Below are 24,083 nucleotides of genomic sequence, written 5' to 3'. Positions count from 1 at the left end.
TCCAAACATAGATCTGCTACTACTTAGGTGCTTCACTCATATAAGGTTACAGCTTCAGACACCTAAAGGTAGGAGTGTTAACAGGTGGTAGGCAGACTTGAATAATACATTTCACGAAGTTACCAAGATTAATGAATTTCATGAAAATTCGTACTAACAACTACAGATCAAACACCAGATCATTCATGTCCGCTGTAATCACATTTATAAACTGGGTCACACTTTGGTACCAAGTACAGAAAAGGTCTGTCACATTTGATCAAAACACTCTACAGTTTGTACATAAAGTTACAAAGAGCTCAGCCCACGCCTGATCCATTTTGGCCGTTGCCTGCCTTCTCGTTTTTTCTCCCCTTTTTGGATTTGTTTGCACTGCTGACTGTTTACCTGAGTAGCGACCTGCACTGTTACTTCAAATTCTGCTTTTTAACGAGCTCTGCCTCCTGTGAGTCTGCACTTTTAGGTCTGTGTGTTTGCGGCAGTAGCTCAGCCTGCAGGGACTTAGGTTGGGAACTGGTTCAAGTCTCGGTGTGGATCAGGTCTGTAATTTGGTCTGGGTGCTGGAGAGGTGCCAGTTCACATCCTGAGCACGGCCGAGGTGACCTTAAGGAAGGAACGCACCCCTCCACCAGCTCAGGAGCGCTCGCTGTGTGCAGACCCCTCACTCTGACATCTCTCTGTTAGTGCATGACCACAGGATCCTGTTTGTGCATGTGTGTGTGTGTGTGTGTGTGTGTGTGTGTGTGTGTGTGTGTGTGTGTGTCTGTTTCAGCCTGTGTGTGTGTGTGTGTGTGTGTGTGTGTTTCAGCCTGTGTGTGTTTCAGACTGTGTGTGTGTGTGTGATTGTGTCTGTGTGTGTGTGTGTTTGTGTGTGTGTGTGTTTCAGACTGTGTGTGTGTGTGTGTGTGTGTGTGTGTGTGTGTGTGTGTTTGTGTCTGTGTGTGTGTTTGTGTGTGTGTGTTTCAGATTGTGTGTGTGTGTGTGTGTGTGTGTGTGTGTGTGTGTGTGTGTGTGTGTGTGTGTGTAGCATGTTCAACAACAGAGTGTATAAACTGAATTAAGAGGGATCAATAAAGCATATCTTCTTCTTCTTCTTATCTGGTTCTGTGAGAGTTCTTATTTTGAATATTCAAAGAAAATCAAGTTCACCAGACTGTCCATAAACTTCTTCAATTTGAATGTTGGCGTTGAAGTTCACACATCATAAATGTTTTTTATCTTTTGTCACTGTCCTCTGAGAGGCTCATTTGACTACCTCTGAATGGAGAATATGAACGTCTTTATTGTTTATAACATACCTGTGAAAATTATTCTTCATATCTTCATCTGTGAGGCATTAAATGCAAAAGTGTCCGTCGCAGCCTGACTATGAGTTGGCTTCATGTAACACTTATATCAACGCTCAGGTTGTAGTAAAGCTGCATCATAAACCTTATCACGCAAAAAACACAAAAAAGAAAAACTGTCAAATGTATAAATGTATTGCCATAACACTACAGATCAAACACCAGATCATTCATGTCCGCTGTAAACACATTTATAAACTGGGTCACATGTTGGTACCAAGTACAGAAAAGGCCTGTCACATTTGTTTAAAACACTCTACAGTTTGTACATAAAGTTACAAAGAGATCAGCCCACACCTTATCACGCTCACCTCTTCTGGAAGTGGTGCCGGCCCTGACACACTTTGGTGCCCTCTGCAACATTTCAGCTGATTCCCCATTTATTGCGACCAAATCCACCACCAATCTGCATGTTCATACACTTAAAGAAAACTGACAGACAGCTTTATGTTTCACAGCTTTTCTTTATTTAAACCTGACATTTATCGGTGCGGTCAGTGTCATCTGCCCTCCTCCACAGCAAAGAGTGGGCAGCTGCCGTGTTGCAGGACATACACTGTCAATCAAACAGCAACTTAGAGTGTATTTGGTGTTGCTGCTATAATTGGAATAAAGGAACATTTTTAAACTGAAAACATGGAAATGTGCTTGTCCCACACACAATATGTAGGAATGTCCCCACTTGGTTTAAATCAGGAAGCGAACAATTTGGAGGAGCATGCACGATTGAATAACGAAGCAAGACTTCTTTTGAAAAAAAACACATTTTCAGTCGGTCACGTGCCCGCTCTTACTGTAACTTTGAGTTTAATTTATACCGAGAAAAAGGATGAGATCAAAGTACGTCCACACTTGAATGTCTGGAGTCTGCAGAGCAGCACAACAGCAGACATTTAATGTTACAGGACATGGAGACGTGAACTCATTGCATCTTTGCTGTTAAGGCAGCAACACCGGTGAATTGAGACGATGGTGACGAGTGGACGTGATCAGTTTAAAGGCCAGCGCTCTGCAGACTCTGCATGAAGAATTGTGTGACAATTAAACAAGGTACAGATTATCTAAAGATAACATTTGCTTTGTCAAATACAAACGTAACGGCTGGTTAATGATTCGGGGACAGACGTGGCACACAGAGACAGTTTAATCAGATTGTTGGAAAGGTGTATATAAGGAGCCGTGTCTGCTGCTCCATCAGGCGCTCTCCATCACTCTGAAGAAGGTAAGAGCTTTTTAACAACTGCCTCAACTAAAATCAAATACTGTTGTCTGACAGATGCAGGCTAAAAGTTCACGAGAAACTTCTTTGTCCTAGTTGTGAATTTGTTGGGAAACATAATTCAGTTTCAGAAAGTAAAATTTCGAACGACTAGAATGGCTGAAGAGGTCGTTCTGACTGTTAGCGAATCATTTAAAAAACACAAATCTGAAACCAAAGAATAGATTGATCGAAGGACAGCGGCAGGCTGCGGCGTAGCTGATGGAGGAGGAGGAGAGGATGGACTGGATGATGGCAGTGTAGACGTGCACCATCATGGTCTCTGGCAGGTTGAACTTCTTCAGCTGCTGCAGGAAGGGTGTAACAGGCTGAAAATGCTTTTTCATATTTTCATATTTTTTTCTGTCATTTTGTTATATCAGTGTGTCTAGTTAAACTAATTTAATTTCCAGAAGTATTGAAGTTCATTTATATTTCTAAGATCATCAGTAAAAGAGAACAAAGTTATAAACAGTAAATACTGTGTGTTTTATCTACCTTTTAAGATTAAGACACTGGCCCTTTAAGAGAGGCTCAGTGAAGAAGACACAGGCCATAAAGCTGTGGGCATTTCTTTAATAAAAGTAGCTAAAAGTGAAGATGGACGATTCATTTCAAGGATGCAACAAGTACATCCTCTGCTGTCCTTTCTCTATGGTCAGCCTCCCACCTGTAGGCAGACTCATCCCCACCAGAGATGAGTCCAATGAGGGCGCTGTCGTCTGCGAACTTTAGGAGACTGACAGACAAACACTGTTAGTTTGAAGGGTGATCTCTATGAATAACTCATGTGTCACAAAAGTGTGCAGTCAATGTTAATGCAAAGCGTGTTCATGATTCCAGGTGTCCTGATTCTACTGCTCGTTATATTTAAGAACTCATCAGTGGTAAGTTCTTATCTCCTATCCCATCTTGTTCCTCTTTTAAAGGTTCATTTTCAGTCAGTGTTGTTTTTGTTTTATTGACTCGTACTTTACTGCTATCTTGAATTCTTACCTAGATTATATTTTCCACCTCTGATGCTTCCCGCTGTTTTTTTTGTAACTGCTTCATCAGTAAAAATGTTTGTTTAGTTTGCTCTTCTCCAAAGTCCTTCACTGCTGCAGCGATGAGGTCTGTGATCTTGGCTGGTGTTGTAGTTCTGCTGGTGATCACAGTAGACATTACTGGAGTAAGTTGTCTTAATGTTTGCTTCCTCTGTAGGTTTTACATGTTTATATACATTTATAATGAACATGATCTTTTGTCCTTTTCATTAGTTTGTTGGAGAGAATAACATGCATGTCTTCTATGTTTTCTTCATCTACAGTTCGAGTTTGGAGACATCATTTATTTTGCACCCACACAGTTCTGTAATATCGACTACAGACATGTTGCTGTCTACGTAGGTAACGAACCCTTTGAGGGCAAAAAACCAGGGGACGAAATATTTGAACGTTTGAGTAAGTGTTCATGCAAAATATAAAAGACAGTAAGCTTGTTTACAAATGTTTGAATGTTCAAATGAGAGGATTATGGTCCAGTTTAAGGTCAAGGCAGGAGCCATTCCTGAGTCTGTCAAGGTCCAAGACAAAAGTCCATCTCTGTTATATGTTCCAGCGCTGACTCCTCTCCCTCTTCAGTGACTTTCATTTACAGACTCTGGTTTTCACAGCAATAGTACATGCAACACTCATCAGAGAAACGAGGGGGAGTGCTGTCACATGTGGGCCCTCAGGTGGTCCCTACTGGCCCGGGGCCCGTTCAGTTGCCTGCCTTGCCTGTTGACAAGCAGCGCCTCAGTTTCAAGGTTGTCTTTATTATTCCTAAGAGAGGTCAATCAAAACATACATTCATCCAGCCAACAATCAAAACAACAGAAAAAGACAGAAGTTAAAGTCAATGAAAAATCAATAAAACACACAATTAACCCCCCTCTTCTTAAAATGGGAGCTATTTTTCTGTGATGTTTATGTTGTGTGTGTGTAAAATGATTTCTCAGGTCAATAAAGGCAAACTGTGTACAGCCCAGCCAGGACCTTAAAACTTGATTTCTGTCCGATCCAAACAGATCTATTCACAGGGCCCTTCAGGGGCCCGGCCATTTCTTTGGGCAGGCCTGTCTGTACCTGGAAGCAACTTAACTTCTGAAAAAAACAAAGAATAACTGATCAGAAGTGGCGATTCTAGAGACTGATGGGGCCCGAGGCAAAAATAATCCCTCCAATCAGCGTTCAGCAGGGCAACAAGAGTGAGTTCTGTCAGATGGGAACTCGTTAGGGAGGGGGCCGCAGCATTGGGGCCCCTTACTGGTCTGCCTGCCTTGCCTGGTGACAAGCAGCGCCTTTGGTGATCAGTGACTGGGTCCTCGTTAATCCTTGCTTTGTACAAGTGTGTTAGGTCACCAAGGGCCAAACCTGCAGCGTGATAAAAACAACACCACAGTGTAGACGATTTCCAACCCTGACAGCACTCTAACACGTTTATTAAAGGTGTTCATAATGTATCTTCTTTACTTTATTCCCTGTTTGTAGAGCCGGGCCGCCAATGTGTTTTCAACAAGCTCGACATGAACAGGTCACATGTGGTGTGCAACGCAGAAGATGGATACACAGACTCAAATGGACATACTTACCAGAAGGGAAGTGTGGCAGATATGAGAAAACGCATCGAAGATCTGCATAAAAACTGTGGACTGTACAATGGAATCTCAAACAACTGTGAACACCTGGCTACCAAGGTGCGATACGGACGGCCGGTGGCACTGCAGGTATGTGTGTTTTCTTTCTGTTTACCCACCAAAGCTTAAAGGTATGCAGGTTTAAATTCTGGGAAGTGCGTGGAGTGATTTAGATTCTGCCCTTCATAACTGAAGATCCAGCAGAGAGGGAGAGGGAAAGAGAGGGAGAGGGAGAGGGAGAGGGAGAGAGAGAGGGGAGGGAGAGGGAGAGGGAGAGAGAGACACAGATAGAGAGAGAGAGAAAGGGAAAGAGAGAGAGAGAGAGAAAGGGAAAGAGAGAGAGAGAGAGAGAGAGAGAGAGAGAGAGAGAGAGAGAGAGAGACAACCTGGACAGCCTTTGCAGATTTTCTGGTTCCAACCACAAAAGTTTTAGTTTCACTGTTTGATGTTCACTTTAAATGAATGCTAGCAGCTGTTCATCCTTTTCATGAAGTTAATATTTATTCTTCTGTTTTGTCTACAGGTAAACTTGACTAATGGAAGGTTATGCAAACAAGACAAAAATGTGAACAGAAATGACATAATTACACATATGAATGGACAATGTACTGGAAATGGTACTGACAGGGCAGGTACCAGCATGGGCTAAGAAGAATAACTCGTCACATGCTGCGTTGCTCATTTCTGTGTCATCTTTATATCACACGATGTATCAGCTGAAACTATGAGTAACTGATGTGTTTGTGTTTTATTGTCCCTGTTGATGAAGAAATGGCTTCACTGTTAAAACATGGAGACAGAAGAACTTTTGAACATTGCTGTTTTTGAAAACCCCGGGTTGAATCGTGACGGGTCCGCCTTTTCATACAGAGAGTTAATGAAACAAGTCACCTGTTTGAAAGCAGCCTGCATTAATGTGCACAGAGACCCTTTAACATGCTTTGAGTTAGGGATAATGTAAAGTGAGAGAGTTGTTATGACCGAATGAAACCTGAAAAAAAGTCAATAAAGACACGCATGTCACTTATTCAAGTGCTGAGCCGTGAAAAAGATATAATTCAATGCATATACTATATACGTTTCGAGCCTTGGAACATTGTGTTTTTTAATGCAAATAGAAAAAATAAATAAGTAGCCTTTAACTTTGGGAGCCGTAGTGTTGAGAGTCTTGGTGCATTATACTGAACAGAACCTGGACAGGCGAGCAGGACCCAAGCAGAGTTGAAACATGAAGCCAATGCTGAAGTGCAAAATCATCCTGCAGTTCCTCGAGTGTCCACTAGAGGCTGGCTGCAGAAGCACAGGAAGTCACATACACACCCATTCTAAAAAGCTTGTTTTTACAGCAGAGATTAACATGTTTACAGCCTGGTTCAAAAAACCAAATAGGTGTGATTAGCTCATGTCTCTAAAGACACACACTGTACGGGGGGTGAATGTTTTGATGACTCATCAGTTTTGATTTGATGAAGGATAAGAGTTATTCACAATAAGGCGTGTAGCTGACCTGATTGACAGGCGGGCGCGGTGTAACGGTTTGTCAGGAGGCTTAAAACTTGCCTCAGGTCCAGCTCTCAGCCTGTCGTTAGGTTGACTGAAAGTTAGGCTGAGACAGCATTTCCAGTCTATGTCAGGACCCTGATGTGAAGGGGAGGGGTCCTGTCTCACCCTGAAGGTGTTCCTCTGGGATAACAACCAGCTCACTTTAAATTATCCTGCTCATCACACGGCTTTAGGTAATTACAAATTTGCAACAAAAAAAAAAATTCTGCAGCTATTTTATGGATTTTAAAACGATTTATAACTTCAGCTAAACAAATTGTTAGTTGGATTCTACTGCTAGAGCCGTTTCCATAGCAACGGCTAGCTCTGTGGCCTTCATTAAATGAGCTAACTCAGCTGTTATTGCTCTCATTAAAGTGAACATTTCCTCCGATGGTGGGACGAGGTGAACCGATCCTCAGGAGTCGGAGCAGCACCTCAGTGCGTTTCTCTGCCGCATCATTTTCTGTTCCATTCACCATCTTTAAAACTCACACCGCGTCCAGTAACGTGTTTATTTTCATGCTTAATCATCAGTTTTGTTGATTCCTAAAGTGCGGTTTATCCATTCCTCTCACAGTAAACAGAGTCTCGTCTAATCAGCCGGACTTCTTTCTGCAGATTGATATCATCACAGTTAAGTCCTCCAAAGTCTGAGATTGGAGCCGCGTCCATAGCAACCGTCAGCTTTTCTCAGTAACGGTCTGTTCTTCTTGGACAGCACACCATTGCTATGCGTGATCAGCCAATCAGAATCAAGTATTCAAAACAGACGTAACACACAAGAAGTCAAAGAAACAAAGTCATATTTATTGTTGTATGACATTTTAGACACATACAAACTTTGAAATCCAGTAGTAGTAGTAGTTTTTTTTGTACACTTCATGGACTCTGCAGGGGGGGGGGGGGGTTAAATCTTAAAGATGCATGTATGTATGTGTGGGACTGCAAGCATGGAGCGGAGCAACAAGTCGAGTGACTGGCTCGGAGTAGGCGGGAGGAGGAGGAGGAATGTTTTACAGGTTGAGATCAAAGCATAAAAAGCTATTTTGTCTCTAAATAAATAAGAGCAGCACGTGATGAGTGACATCTGATGTAGAGTCACAAGACAAAGTTCCTTACCACTTTTCGTCCCAGCGCTGTCAGAGGACTGGCTTAATTTGAGTTTTTCCTGTGTTGCATCATTTTATTAACGTTATATTTCCTGGTTCTTAAAATTCTGCCGACACATTTAAAAGCAGTTAGAAACAAAAACAGTGAAATGTTGTGAGGACAGGCCACACATGGAACACTTGTCTGACGTAAACTCCCATCATGTTGCTCTTTTCTTCATCGTCACCCTCCTCATCAGAAGTGTGTGTGTGTGTGTATTGGGAGCGGCTACTCCACAGGCCGGATGCCCTTGGCCTCCTCCAGCTTCCTCAGAGTCTCGTCCCATTGGGTGAACTGCTTGGACAGCAGGAACATCTGCAAATCAGAGATCAGAGGGGGGGTCAGTGGGTGGAGCGTCATCCCTGCAGCGATTTATGTTATTAAAAGTTCTGAAGTCTAAACCTGAGCAGCGATCTAAATATCCTCTGTTGTTATGTTGGCTTTTGAATATACTACACTTTGGACACATCGCTGAAATATTCCAGAAAGTGTTTTCACACGTGCACAATACTCTTAAAAAAAAAGTCACCTGTGTCCTACATTGTTATGATAGCATACTAATGTTAGCACTCTTTAGTTAGCTCGTAGCTTCACATTGCATGTAAACTGTCACAGAATGAGCGTGATCTAAAAACTCTTACTAACATCCAAATAATCAGTGAGTATGTTCTTCTTCTCTCTAGTTCTTGACTAAAACAACTTTTATACACAAGGGGAGGAGCCGGCCGTCCCGTCCATGTAAACACGGCTCTGACAACAACACAGCCAGCGGGACTCGAGCTTCTCACTCATTGTAGACGGTCATGACTCAGACACATTTACACAGGATAGACTGGATTTATGATTTATTTATGTGGAAGATCTCGCACATTCTCACTTTATGTAAATGAAACGACCCTGTAACAAATGAAATGTACCATTTTGTTGTACTCCTCGAAAAGCTTCTTCACCTCCAGGGACTGAGCTTCAGTTTGATCCTGTTAAAGAAGAAAAAGCAAAGAGTTAAAAAGATAAAACCTAACGAGGGAGGACGCAAAGAGTCCGAGAGAAGACGAGGGTGACCTGCTCTTTGATGTGAATCTGTGACAGACGCTGCAGCTTGGTGGCGTGTTCGGGTACATCTGTGACAAACAGAACAAAAACACAGAAGATTCTTAGAGCGGTGCACAACTGAAGAATTAACTCGGTATCGATCCAGCAGCGGAACAACAACACAGCAGAACCCTTTATCGCAAGGTGTTTATGACATAATCATGTTTAAAGACGGCCAGATGCACCACAAGCAGAACTAGGACTACTGCAGGGGTCGGCAACCTTCCCCGCACTCTGGCAGTAAGTGTGCGACATTAGATAGGTTGAAATGGCCTCTCATTTGCCGCCATTTACGGAAGCATGACTGAATTCTCCCGTCCGTCTTGAACACTTTCAGTCAAGATGTACCAGACTGATGACCTGTAGCCCTCAACCCAGAAAGTAGTTGGAAAAAAAACAAAACCAAAAGACCCTAGCTACCGGAGCGGACTGTGGGGAGGATGGTGGAGTTACAAACACAGACTTTCTTGCAAATGATGAGATCACCGTACAAATCTGGTGTAGAAGACGGGCTTTTGATACTTATTTTTCCATCTAGAGAGTCGGCTGTGTCCTTTATACTTGTGTGAAATACTGAGGCACGCACCCTCTGTATCGTGAGTGCAGCCCCCACATGACACTATTAAAAATTCACCTCCGTTCATTTTGTATTTCAAACTGTACTTTAAAACATAGTGAAGCGGAGAAGGCGGGCATTGCCACTTTCAACCATCTGTTCTCCATCATGAGGTCATCATGGGGCATTTAAAGCCAGGTGAAGCTCACCTCTGATGTAGGTGCTGTCCAGCAGAGGTTGTAAGTTGCTGACTTGCTCCAGCAAAGCAGCCTGGGAAAGCAGGAAGTCCTCCTCTGTGCAGACAAACACACGACAGCATCGTAGTTAGTCCTGAATCAGATGGACATTTAATCTTCCATAACACCAAACAGAAGCACAGAAGCCTTCAGAATTTTAATTGAGGTTGTAAGTAAATGTCGTTTATTGCTCCCATGCACCGTTTTCCCGGTTCTTACCGGCGAGGATGAACTCCAGCTTCATGGCGTCAGGTACGCTGATGTGGTCGGTGAACTGGGGGTCCAGGTATTTCATCAGGTCCTCAACTGCACCACAACACCGATAAACACCATGAGACACTCGCCAACACTCTCAGGAACTTTGCACCAAGTACTGATGTGACACTTTAAAACTTCACTTTGCTAGGGTAAGTAGGACTATTTAATGAGAGGGGTTTATGTTCTAAAAAAAACTCTCGAAAATAAGTTTCATGGTTAGCTGGATTCTGGACAGTTAGCATTGGCTGCACATCATAACCCCTCTCTCTCCCCAGGTTTCTAGAGTATCTCTACAGGGACTATCAAGTGATGCAAGTGTGGGCAACACAGCAGAGAATACAATAATAAATGTATATTGTAGATAAATAGTCTTGCAGCTCCATGACAAGAACTGCACAATGCAATGCCTGGGAAACGATGACTCACTCTTCTTGTGCAGGATCTTTACTCGCTCTCTTTTGTTGGCAGTGTTGGTCAGACCTGCCTGAATCCTGACCAAAGACTCGGCACACTGCAGGACAAACGAAACAGATCAGGTGAAGGTGAGTATAAAAGCTAAATAAAAGCTGTTACAGTTATATGTGGTATTATACCAAACACAAACACATGGGGTTGTCACAATAACTGTTTCGATTCCACAGCAATAAAAATAGAGAAGTCCTAGGCACCAAGGTCCTGCATACTGTTGATAAATTAAAGGGCGGCTGTGGCTCAGTTGGTAGAGTTGTCGCCTCTCAACCACAAGGTCGAGGGTTTGATCCCCAGCTGAGCAACATGTCCGATGTGTCCTTGGGACACTTAACCCAGCATTGCTCCCGCTGCTTCGGTTGCGGTGTATGAATGGATTAGTGTTGTACTTACTCTCTGATGTACGTTGCTTTGGATAAAAGCATCTGCTAAATGAATTGTAACATTGTAATATGTAACTCTGACACCTAGTGTTTCAAATTGGTACTGCAGTCCAAATTCAAAACATTGGAGAGAGCTGTAAAGACATAATCTGCCAGGAAAGAAATCCCCATCAATGCCTCTTTGTAAGTTAAAAATGTCCATCGTATCATATGATGCTCTGATGAGAGACTCCATTCAGGGGCTGAAAGGACTGAAACATTTTTTCAGCCAATCTGCTACAAAATAAGAACAACTTAAAGTCATTTCTGGCTTTTATTCAGACTTCTCCATACTTTTAATGAATGCCTCTCTCTGCTTTAACAAACTGAGCAGCAAGAGTTTAAACGCCGCCATAGTGAGGAAAGCGAGCTGAGACAGAAAAGCGAGTTGGGTTATGAGCAAACTGAGGGCTATCAAGTTAGTTGATGTGAAAAGGAGTGTATTCATTGTTGTCACAGACACAAACAAGTAAAGAGGGATTTGTTATTGAAGCAGTCAGATGATCAATGTTAAACTTAAACACAGAGTCTGAAGTCCCAAAGAGTTAATATATTATATTGTTTATTTTTAAGGACTAGAGGGGCTTCTTCACACTCAGATTTTCTGAATAACTTGTTTTACAGTAATCAAAGCCAACAAAATTTGAAAAATTCTATTTCAATTAATACACACGTTTGTATTTTTATTTTCTGGTTCGGTTTTTATATTTTGATTTTGTCATCTACATATGTTGCTTGGAGTAATTTGTGAAATATTTAAAAGTTTAATTGCCTAAACATTTTTTTTCTGAAGGCAGATCTATGGAAGCCCATTTCCACCAGTAAAAAAAATAAAAATGAAAATAATAAAGTCTCATAATTTTATATTACAATATTTTGACTTTATATCTCATTATTATGAGTTTTTATCTCATTATTTTGATTTTATATCTCATTATTATGAGTTTTTATCTCATTATTTTGATTTTATATCTCATTATTATGAGTTTTTATCTCATTATTTTGATTTTATATCTCATTATTATGAGTTTTTATCTCATTATTTTGACTTTATATCTCATTATTATGAGTTTTTATCTCATTATTTTGATTTTATATCTCATAATTTTGGCGGAAATGGGCTTTCACAGATCTGTGATGACAACTTAATATGTTTTTAATTCGTGACGCTACATAGCTAACATAGAAGCTACTTCACTGGTAGATATTATCACGGTTACTCTGATTGTCTTACACTGGCGCAAACAGTTGAAATGTCTAAATAAACTACTCCAGAAGAATCTCCGAGCACTCAAAGTATGTACACAAAACAAAAAGGGCGTCAACGTAACACTACAGTTAGCTCCTTCAGGCTAGCAGCAGGCTAGCAGGTTTAGCAGTAAACAAAGACATCATCCGGGGCTTACCTTCACTGGTTTTCCACTTTTGTTTCTTCTGTCGCCGTAAATCTGACTCTCCAGCGCCTGAAGACGCATGTCAAGGTTGTCTGTATCCACCTTTTTGTCCATTCTTGCGGCTGCTAATGGACACAAGTGACTACAAAACCCAAACAGCCGAACCTTCCCGACGGCGTTCTTCTTCTCTTGTGGCGCTTTGCAAACAACGATTTGATGCACTACCGCCACCTACTGGTATGGAGTGTGGATCAGAATATCGAAAATGTGCTACTTTTCTCTGAATATAAAGAATAAAAAAAGTACAATATTTTCAATCAACTAAGTTTGACTAAGATACTGAAATAAAATTATTAAGCCCTCATTCCCAGAACAACTTCTTTGTTTTCCAAATTTTATGACTCTTAAGATAGATAGATAGATAGAATCTTTATTATCATTGTATACAAGGACACAACGAAACTTCGTTAGCAGCAATCTTACAAAAACAACAACAACAAAAATATATTTGTCGTGATATGAGAGAGAAGTATGCAAAAAGTGGCCAGAGCGTTTGCTGTTCAGTGAATAAATGATAATAATAATAATAAATAAATAAATAAATAAATAAATAAATAAATAAATAAATAAATAAATAAATAAATAGACAGTTGTGGTGACTGAAAGAATATGTACAGTTATTATTTTTCAGTGACTCATTAATTAAATAAATATAAATATAGAGATATCAAAGTCAAAGTCAACTTTATTGTCAATTTCAAAATATGCCAGACATACAGTGGAATCGAAATTGCGTTTGTCTCCGTCCCACGGTGCAATACAACCAAAATAAGGTAAAATAAGATAAGGTAAAATAGATCAAATAAAATGAGGTAAAATAAGATAAGGTAAAATAGATCAAATAAAATGAGGTAAAATAAGATAAGGTAAAATAGATCAAATAAAATGAGGTAAAATAAGATAAATAATATTTACAGTAATAAATTCTAAATTGTGCAAAAGGTACAAAATGGTAAATAAAATAAAATAAAATTTAAAGAAAAGGTAAACTTGCCGTTGTACAGTAAACTGAGTGTACTAAGTGAGTTAATTTCCTAAGTGCATAATAAAAATACATGAGATAAGTGTCGTTAAATATAAACATCTCCTTTACATCACTTTTTTTTATAAAAGTATAAACGTTTCTAGGTTAAAAATACATGTTTTGTGCTCTTGTTGCAGTGGAGACAGCGGCCGCTAGGGGGCGCTGTCCCGCGGTGGTGTTTTCAGCTGTTTTCCGGTGACAGCAGTGGAATGACAACACACTCAGTCTCGGCCCTTTTCCACTCCGAGCTGCCCGCAAAACACCGACAAAAGTAAGATTATTTAACCATATTTACACCGCTTCTTTCGCACATTAGAAAGTCCCGTGTTTGGGCTGTAATTAAACATCCAGTAAGCTTCAATATTTATTTATTGCCGACGTTTTTGGCGTGTTTTCCACTAGCTAAGTTAGCTCAGCTAGCCTTCAAGCTAGCGCCAGACTCTGAAACACCTGCGTAGTTTGACAGGATGTGAGTTTGTTTACGAGGGACAGTAAGTGAGTGACTGTTTTCTACTGAACTATAGGTCGGTGATAACACCTTAATGATCTCATAAAGGCTTACCTCAGTCTGAGTAACATCAGTAAAGCTGCTTTAGCATCGTGCTGCACTGCCTCCTTCATCGTGCTATGAAGGCTGTTTTTCCTGAAAGTTTTCTGACTGGTTTCTTGCCTGCTCTGCTTTGTTGTTGACAGAAAGAAGCTGCCACCCATTGGTCTCCGGGGACTGTGTTTGAGGACTTTATTCTTTATGAACCTCTGGGAGAAGCAGCACCAGCAGCAGCAGCATCATGGCAGATGACAAGGACGTGTTGAGAGACGTTTGGTTCGGCCGGATCCCCACCTGCTTCAACCTGAACCAGGATGAGGTGACCGAGAGAGAGGCAGAGCCCTACTATGTAAGTAGGGTGGCTTCTCCCTGGCTGCACCTGACGACAACAACCTGAGTCCTTAAACCAGGGGTGCAAGTAGTTTTTACACCTCTGCCGGTGTTATACCGAGATGGTCATCCCTGTCGGATTGCACGCAGCTCGCAGGACAATTCAAAATCTTGCAGATACAATTTCCACCGTTAATTTCCTCTACAGACACTTCAGAGTCAGACACTGTTCACAGGATACTGAAAATGTGTTTTCTGTCGAGTGTAAAGCACAACCAGGACACGTTTGATAAGTATAAACTTCACATACCTTGTCATCACATATCTGGAACACAGATCCAAGCATCTAAAATCTGTGTCTGGGCTCAGCCTTAGAGAGAGAGAGGGGGAGGAGCTCAGACAGTCGGGGGGTTGGGGGGGGGGGGGGGGGGGTCACTGCTGCTTCGCGGGCGAAAGGAGTCAGGTGAGGAGGTTCAGGCATCTGATCAGGATGCCTCCTGGTCTCCTCCTTCTGGGGCAAGTCCAACTGGGAGGAGACCTCGGGGTAGTCCCAGAGCTTTCAGGCAGTGTTGTCCTTTTTTTAATACAAACTTCTCCTGCAAATCCTCCGTCTGCAGCTCTCCATCATAAAGATATGATTAAACCTCTCTTCCTGTCTACCGTGTGTCCTTCAGCTGCTGTTACCCAGAGTGAGCTACCTGACGCTGGTCACAGATAAGGTGAAGAAACACTTCCACAAAGTGATGAAGGCCGAGGACGCGGAGGAGATGTGGTTCGAGTACGAAGGGACTCCTCTAAAGTGGTGAGTGATCACTTGTTAGACGTCCCGTGTTGTCGTCTGTGTGCCGACTTAGTCTTAGAAGTACCCGCAACTTGACCGGAGGCCCGAGTAGGGCTTTGTTTGTAAATATATATATATATATATATATATATATATATATATATATATATATATGTATGTATATTATTTTGGCTGCTTTAAAGTCTTTATGCTCTGTGCTGAAGCCCTGACCCAAGTGTATGTGACACACCTCCCTCATCACTCCTGAGCTGTCAATCAGGCCGCGCACAGTGACACACACTAAACACCAAACCTGATCTGAGCGTGGAGCGAGAGTAAAAGACGAACGCTCACACACAAAGCTCAACACAGGGAAACGTTACCGCGTAGCAGCTGACAGGCGACGTGAAGGCGCCCGTATTAGCAAAGGTGAAACGGCCAGGTCGGAACCAGGCGGAGGGTCGGAAAGATGGAGGCTATGCAGACACGCTCGGGAGTAGGTGGCAGAGTCACAGATCCACAGCTTAGTGTACAGATACACTCATACTGATAGTTCATCGCTTAGAAACGGCAAACAGCTCGGGAGACGAGCACACAGTTTGTAAAAAGTGTTTTAGGGATCCATAAGTTGTTACATGCTTCCGTGCTGCACTCATTTAGATCTCATCTGAACAGATTTCTGTCAATTAGACAACTTAAAACTTTATTTGTATAAACCATCTTATTTTTAAAAAAACGTCTGCTTTTAGTCGGTCTCGGGACCATCAATGCAGTTATTGTGACAGATCGATTCGGGTTGGAGAAAACGTGCACGGGCTGGACTTATTTGCCCTTTACAATTCACAATTTACCAAAATTACCCCTCCTTGACTTTTACTTTGAAGGCGGGTGTTACAGGGGCTTAGAAATCTCACCTTGAACTGTCAATCTGAAAAGGGGTCGGGTCTATTTAAGGGCGTAGGTTTGGATTCCCTAACGCTAACCCTTTTGAAGCGAATTTTGAGCGTCAAACACTTCACTTCTTGCATTCTGGTGAATTTTTATGCAACAATTTGTGCCTTTTCTGAATTAATTTATGGCGGAAATTTCTTTACTATGTATAGGAAATTATAATTATTTTTCAATTACTATTAATTATTCAACTGTATTGTTCATAACTTTCTGCATATTCAAAACATTACAGGTGTTTTGGGATGTTTTTTTAGGAATCATGTACATCTCAAATCAAATCTATTAGAGAATGACACCTTGTTATAGCCTTAGTATCCAACATTTAAAACTACACAAAAGCCGTTGTTATGGCAGACTAATCTTTCACTCACTATTTGGAAAAAATGTGGTCGGATATTGTCCGTGTTTATTGCACTTAAAATCAATTGATAGGCAGGCTATATAAAAAATAATATCATCAAGGCATGTAGATTTATAGCCTGCTGTTTTTATTAAAATGTTGGCAGGCAGAGGAAAGAACAATTACACAATGAATAAAGCAATAACGTAACACTGCCAAACATCACAATGACAGCGGACTTTAGGGACTTCTGTTCTGTGTTGTTTAACACTTAACTCTTAATCAACAGCCTAAATCATGGTTAAAAGTTAAATGAGTGATAACTTAAATGATGTTATTTAGTTATGCTGGTTCAGAAGCTCTCTATGTTCAGAAGCTCTCTATGTTCAGAAGCTCTCTGTGTTCAGAAGCTCTCTGTGTTCAGAAGCTCTCTGTGTTCAGAAGCTTTCGCCTCCACGTCGTCCATTCATTACTGATAATTGGACACCTCATCGGGCATTAATTCGTATACTTTGTGGTGTCACCTCTATACAGTTAATGGGACACTAATGCAAACACCAACCTGTCGCTCTTGCTTTGTCTTGTCACTGTCTGCGCCTGCGACCATAGACTGTATAAAGACCACGACTCCTAACCTGACCGGACCTGATCCATTGACCGAGCGAATGTAACGTGCCTGCGCACACGCGTGTGACTGTGCGGCAAGGTTAAGATGGTATGGTCCACTATAGGGGTGTCTGAAATGATTGGGAAACGTATTTACAGGTCAGAAGGATATATAAATGTTTATATAAAATGTTTTTCATTACCTCTTTTTTCGACCTTTTAAATTTTTTTTTGAGGGGGACAAATCTACATTTTCTTAATATTGGCGTAGATTTCGGGGGGGGGGGATCTACGCCAATATTAAGAAAATGGGTCTATTCACAGGGAATCGTCCCGCACATCAGCCTGTGAATAAAATGTAGGTACAAGGTTCAGCCACAAGGTGTTGCTCTTGCATTACAGATAATTTATTCTCTTTGTTTTAAGAACAATCTGATACTTTGAGTTAAACAGGTGGAATAAATCAGTGCTAGGCTTTTGAATGTTTGTAACTTTTAAAAACATAATCTGAGCCTCTGAAATATGAACCTCTGTTCTCATTCCAAACCACAAACTGGTTGTACATGTGTAGTATCACCCGTCTTCATGTTACCTGTAATGGTAGGTTCTCATTTATTAATTAAAGCTCATTGGTGTCAGGAAACTTACAGCTGAACAACTCACATGGTTCTGACACATCTAATCCCTGTTGACTGAATCCCGAGAGATATTCCTGATTCTAAACACAGGAAATGACAAATAGAAACGTAAACTATCTCTTTAAGAAGGTCACACGGCTCCTCTGTCTGCTGATACTTTACAAGTTACTGTTGGTTATCATTTTAAGATCTCATCAGACTTTACCTGTAAATATAGAGGAGCTTCTTCACCATGTTGCTGCCTGTTTGAAGTCCAACTCTTGTTTTCTCTTTTCTTGGTTCAAGGCACTATCCAATCGGAGTGCTGTTTGACCTCCATGCCTCTAACACCGTCTTACCCTGGAGCATCACTGTGCACTTTAAGGTAAGAGTTGAACAGAGTGCGTTTAATATGCATATCACTGTTTGTTCTTTTCTTTTGATGTTTATGAAACTGATATTTTTGCTATTTTTAAACACAGCTGGATACCGTCTTACCGCCCTCATCTTGATGATACTGCATTTTTCACTCAACTATTTCTGACCTTGTTTTGGGGTTTATTCTGCACCCTTGTGGCCATAAACACAACGTACCTTTGACCTTTGAGTTTCTTTGTGCGTTCTCTTTTGAATGTGTCAGAATTTTCCGGATCGCGACCTGCTCCACTGCCAGTCCAACTCTGTGATCGAGGCTCACTTCATGTCCAGCATCAAGGAGGCCGACGCCCTCAAGCACAAGAGCCAAGTCGTCAACGACATGCAGAAGAAAGACCACAAGCAGCTGTGGATGGGCCTGCAGAACGGTGAGGCACACACACACACACACACACACACACACACACACACACACACACACACACACACACACACACACACACACACACACACACACACACACACACACACACACATGTCTATAAGCAGCATGGAGGGATCACAGTGAGGAGGGCAAACACATACACACACACACACACACACACACACACACACACACACACACAGACTATGAGCAGCTGTTGAGGAAGTGACACACGTTCACTCATTAACACTCAGATGTCCACATGTTGTGTCTCTGCTGCTCACACATCAGGAAGACGGAGAAAACATCTCATCTTGTCGGATAATTTAGATTTCTTCTTAATACGGAAATGCATTTTAGTCATTTTAACCCTTTAGAGGTTTGGTTTATTTTGAGTTGATGACAACTGAAAACATTTTAGTCAATAAAAAGTAATTTAAGTTTTTACTTTTAAAATGCTTTCTCCTCCGTTAGCCTCACACAGCGATCAGAAATTTGGTATGGTGACGACAGGTTGTGTTGGCTGTTTTTCTAAACATGTGAAAAACCTGAAACACCTAAGGGCCCGATCACACAGAGACACGCCTCGCTATTCACGGCGGCTCAAAGAAAGCCTGAGCGCATCTGGGGGAAAAACAGCTGGGAGCGCCTGAGGAGCGGGACTGCTTGTGCGATATAGGCGACCTAATAAATGGATTCCTCTCTTCTCGTCTCCTCTCCTCTCCTCCTCGCTCGAAAAGGTTTATTTACAGATAGGACAGTGGATACAGAAATCAGGGAGCGAGAGAGAATGGGTTCAGAATTGAATTGATGCCCGCTAGGAGGACTCTCTAACCACTCGGCTACCGGCGCCTCGGACCTCGCTTGTATTTTGACGGATTAGCGTCAAAGTTAGAAAGAAAGCATGGATGTTGTTGTCCAAAAGACCACCGCTGACATTTATCCCTATCTCACCTCGTTAACAAAAATCAAACTTCTGTGTCGTCATATTTTTTCTTTTACCGAAAATCTATTTTTAACTCAACATAAAGTCTTTGTCATGGTCACACACCTACAATCACACACTCACTCACACACACACGCACACGCACACACACACACACACACACACACACACACACACACACACACACACACACACACACACACACACTCAGACGCGTAGCAGATGCACACCCGAGCGAAGATGCAGAAGATTCACCCAGATGTAGCTTTTACAGATAAAGAGACGCATGTGATTAGGCTGACTGACGTTACAACACACACACACACACACACACACACACACACACACACACACACACACACACACACACACACACACACACACACACACACACACACACACACACACACACACCTACGACGTCTCTCCAGTCTTTGAAGCCTCCACTTCCAAAACATCTCCCACCCAAACGCCCACCAGCTTCCCCTTCCTTCCGTTCCCGCCCGTCCGATCGGACAGGTCGAGTCCTCATTGGCTGTTGGATGTGACTGGTGGTGGTGGTTTGTGTAGGTGAAGTTTGGGGAGGCGGGGCTGATTCATTCCAAGCCTCTGATGTGGGGTTGAGTTGGGGGGAGGCGGGGGGGGGGAGGGGGTCAAAGTTTGGAGCATGTGCCCTCCTTTGAAAAGCAGAACCCGACACATGTGGCGTGAAACGTTTGGAATCGCTGCAGGTCGAGTTGATCAAACGAGGCGACAATAAACACTTTGACCACACGTGACATTTCAGCCCTCTGCAGCGTTCGGGATGTTTAAATATATCATCCTGTGTTGCATCTTGTCGACTCATCTGTTCAGTCTTAAGTCCGTTCTGAACGCCTTAATTGACGCCTTCAGCACCAAAAAGACTCAAAGATGTCATTAAATTAAAATACCTAAATATGTTAAGGTGTGGGAAACCTCGCTGTTGAGGAGAAACATTGAAACTGAAGACGACTCGTCATGTTTTCATGTAAATGTTTTTCTCATGTAACCGTCGAAACTGTGCATGCTGCACCGAGAATGTTTGGAAGAGATTTGCATGAAGAGCCACAACATTTCAGCTGCTCATCGCTCGCCCACTTTCCTATGAAACTCAAAGAAGGAGGATTTAATCACCTCGACGGAGACGACTTTGATTTGACAGATGAGAGGCTTTAGAGAGAATACACACACACCTAGAGAGTGTGTGCATGTTTTATTAAAACACAGGATAACACTGACAGACTCCTCCACAAACGAGTCGCTGTCCGCCTCACTGGCTGCAAATAAAAAGTGAGAAATGAAACCTTCTCTAAAGCAAAACTTTCACATCTAAAAGCGAACCAGAAACAGAGACAGAGAAACGGGACTGCCTCATACTTTCATCCCGCTGAAAGAAAACAGAAGATGTGTGAAAGCGAGAGGGAGGGTTTGAAACCAGCACATGCTGACATGAATCACTTCTAAACTGGACAATCAGGGTTCAAATGGTCGAATTCTTCTGGGTTATAAAAAGCCTGCCGTTTCTGTAATGTCTGAAATAAAAGATAGTGTTGGAGACTAGAAAAAGGCTTTACTGTACAAGCTTCCCCTCAGACAAAGTGAAGCTAATGTAGCGTAGCCTCGTGTCTCCTGAAGCTCAACACATAAATAAGATGTTGCTCACCAAAAAATGATGTCCCGGCTGCTTTAGTTGAGCGTGAGAACAGAAACACAACCGGTCTAACAAAGCATTAAAGGTTCAATCAGTGAGATGTGTATGCTATGCTATGTTGAAGTGCTGGCTTCTCTGACAACAATGCAGCAGCCAGTATGTCCTCCTTCTAAATTTAGATTCTGGTCCTGAATGTTCTGGATTTGTTTAGACCAGAGAAGGTAGGCGGTTTTAAGGCACCCCCACACGGCCGTTTTGGACGCCCCTCGGTTTGCCAGATATGAGAGCAGTTATCAGGTCAAACCAACAGGTGTTGCAGCGATGGAAGCGGGCAAGAGAAGTGGTTCAGATAGAAGTGATTGTACCCGACCTAAAAAGCCTCTGCATGTTTCTAATAAGCTCCACGAGCAGAAACGTGCTCAAACTAGGATCAATGTTGGAGATGCTTTTGAAAAATGGAGAGAGGTTAGAACGCAGAAAGGTTTACAGACTGATGCAGAGCTGGATAAACACTGAAGCTTCAGTGTCCACCACATGGCAACCTGCGTGACCATCGAGTCTTGTGAATGGGACTTCTCATGTGTGTTCATTTTTGTGTGTGTCACAGATAAGTTCGACCAGTTCTGGGCCATGAACAGGAAGCTGATGGAATATTCCACCGAGGACGGCGGCTTCAGATACATCCCCTTCAGGATATACCAGGTGAAACACATATGCTGATTTCACATGTGCACCTCTGAACACTTATGGAAGATTTTAGAACGGTCTGCCTCCTGAAATCTTCCTGAGTTTCCTTACTCACACATGTTGCTAACAGTGAGAAGTTTTCCCCGTCGGGCGGGTTGGAGGGAGACTCGGGAGGCAGGATGTGATGCAAACAAGACGCAGAAGAAATCTAAGATGACAGATGAAAGGACATCCAATTCTACCTGTAAATAGACATATTAGTCATATAAACAAAGAGTGGAAAAGAACATAGTGGTGAGCAGAAAAAAGTATGTAGCGGTGCCGTAACATGCATGAAGATTGCACCCGATTTTTCCTAAATATTACCCGCTGTGTCACACATCAGCTCCCACCCTAAACCTAACCCATACCGCTACGCCCTCACCTGACCTTACGCTAACCCATTAACCATTAAGGTTGGGGTGTTTTCGTTCACATGTTTGCAGATCTCCGGCTAAATTTCAGGACGTTTTCAAGAGTTTAGTCCAGGAGTGAAAACTTTGCTCCTCAGTCTCTGCACTCCTGAGGTTAGAGCTGTAGTTCCCCTGTCAGACCAGTAGGTGTCGCCAAATGACTTATTTTGTGCAGTGTGCCGTTTCTGTGCTCGGTTCAAAACAAGCAGCAGGACATAATTTGAAATCACTGTCACCTTTTCCTCCCTCATCGTGGCGCTCAAACACACCTGGAGATATAAAAACAACACTTAATCATGTCTCAGTTTTCAGTAACGTGCATCTAAAGCAGGGGTGTCAAAGTTCTATTGGGTCGGGGGCCAGATTTGTTCAAAAGAGACCTCAAGGAGGCCGCACTAATTTTGCAGCCATCACTATAACTCAACACATGGATATATAGGCTAATGTATGATTGTATAGAAAACTTTAACATTAACATTAAGCAGAGGGGTTAACTGTCATTGCAAACTGCATGTTGGCACATGGAAATATTTACGTGTGCCACATTACAGAAGAAAATATCAATAATTATGTTTTGTTTGAGATTATCATATTATGTTTAAATATTGCTGTTCAAGGTCATAGAGACATTAACACAGGTTATTCTACCTGCCCTTGGATGAGTGCATTACTAGAGAGAAACTTTAGATCTGTGTGTGTCAGGCCACAGCACAGTTTGCACTTGTTAAGGTTCATTACAGATAAAACCTGCTCACATGAATAAGTTATCGCAAACACACACAGTGTCTTTGATGCATCTTCGGGTATTTTAGTAGTAGGCATTATAAAATGATAACATGTTTCCAAACCAACAGACTTGAATTGATCCTTCAGCGTTGCGCACTGCAGTCTGATCAGCTCCGTGTGGAGTTCAACTTCTTTAACTAAGTACACTCAGCTTAACGACTTTTCATATGAGTCTGGCAGTCCGTTCTTCTGCGTGTCCGCGCTATCGTAATCTAACTCTGTCACTGACTTTTTATGCGCCATGAATCTGTGCCATCTCTGTGCGCAATTCGAGGAAGCATTTTAGCGCTGCTCCACGGTGAAACCAGCGGACCTCTGTATGATCGGGCAGCCTGTGCGTGATATTGTTTTTGGATAAGAAGGAAATGTTCAGTAATAGTTACATATTTACAGTCTGATGAAAGCTGGTGATAAAGGCGCAACAGCATGCTACTGCATTTAGAAGTGATGTCGTGCTGAAACTTTTAGGTGATCAACACAACACGTTCACCTCTGGGTGACCTAAAAATGAACCATCTGTAATTAAAATCAGTTAATATTCATTTTAATTTACTGTTTTTACAATAACCAGAGGTAAAATAAGTCGGGAGATGCAAAAGGCTGAACACTGGTGTCCACAACCTACACTTATTCTGGATGTGTGGAGACGGTCTGGGCCGTTACGCAGGACAGAGAGGATTGTTTTTTATTTGCATGAGCTGCTCTTTGTAGCTCACTCCATAGGAAGCTTTTTTATTATCAGCCAAAACTTTTGTTTTACATCAGTCAAGACAGGAGAAACTGGTAAGAAGTGTGCACAGAACCGAAGACCGTCAGGATGTGCGCGCAGTGCAGCGGTGTGGCTGTCGTTAAGTCCCGTGGCTCTGATGCAATTCTGGCAACTTGTGAGCAAATAAAACTAAAGAAATATCGCCCCTTCGATATCTCTTGAAAACCTGCATTCTATGTCACCTCTCTCAGGTATTCAGCCCGTTTGCTGATGCAGGAGCAGCTCGTGCGCTCGGCCACTCGTCTTTTTACTCCCTGCTGAGAAGATAGTTCAAGGTGCCCCATTTAAGTAATTTTCGTATTATGATTTCAACCTTTAAGTTGCTTATTATAC

General features: G+C 42.1%; 2 protein-coding genes across 2 annotated transcripts in view; one reads left to right on the top strand and one right to left on the bottom strand.

Annotated features, from left to right (window-relative positions):
- Positions 1–7,594: 7,594 nt before the first annotated feature.
- Positions 7,595–12,585, bottom strand: dctn3 (dynactin 3 (p22)). The gene is made up of 7 exons (XM_020654445.3): positions 12,396–12,585; positions 10,526–10,610; positions 10,061–10,147; positions 9,815–9,898; positions 9,020–9,078; positions 8,875–8,934; positions 7,595–8,272 (listed from the first exon to the last, which is right to left on the bottom strand). The coding sequence occupies exons 1-7, from the start codon at positions 12,495–12,497 to the stop codon at positions 8,186–8,188; spliced, it is 564 nt and encodes a 187-aa protein (XP_020510101.1). The 5' UTR covers positions 12,498–12,585; the 3' UTR covers positions 7,595–8,185.
- A 1,642-nt stretch (positions 12,586–14,227) lies between these two features.
- The window catches only part of atg5 (ATG5 autophagy related 5 homolog (S. cerevisiae)), a 33,909-nt gene continuing 24,053 nt past the window's right edge, over positions 14,228–24,083 (top strand). The window contains exons 1-5 of the mRNA XM_020654448.3: positions 14,228–14,363; positions 15,019–15,146; positions 17,946–18,024; positions 18,280–18,442; positions 21,664–21,758. Coding sequence (XP_020510104.1) covers positions 14,256–14,363; positions 15,019–15,146; positions 17,946–18,024; positions 18,280–18,442; positions 21,664–21,758 — 573 coding nt within the window. The 5' untranslated portion in view covers positions 14,228–14,255. The remainder of the gene's footprint in view (positions 14,364–15,018; positions 15,147–17,945; positions 18,025–18,279; positions 18,443–21,663; positions 21,759–24,083) is intronic.

The sequence above is a fragment of the Labrus bergylta genome, chromosome 8 (assembly GCF_963930695.1).
Source record: "Labrus bergylta chromosome 8, fLabBer1.1, whole genome shotgun sequence".
In the NCBI taxonomy this organism is placed as follows: domain Eukaryota; kingdom Metazoa; phylum Chordata; class Actinopteri; order Labriformes; family Labridae; genus Labrus; species Labrus bergylta.
The sequence above is the reverse complement of the archived record's forward strand: the minus strand, read 5'-3'. Positions and strand labels throughout refer to the sequence as shown.

Coding starts and splice junctions, on each gene's coding strand:
- dctn3 (XM_020654445.3), bottom strand. CDS start 12,497: ATGGACAAAAAGGTGGATACAGACAACCTTGACATGCGTCTTCAGGCG. Junction 10,611..12,395: donor AAAGTGGAAAACCAGTGAAG/GTAAGCCCCGGA, acceptor TTTGTCCTGCAG/TGTGCCGAGTCTTTGGTCAG. Junction 9,079..9,814: donor GGACAGCACCTACATCAGAG/GTGAGCTTCACC, acceptor TGTTTGTCACAG/ATGTACCCGAACACGCCACC.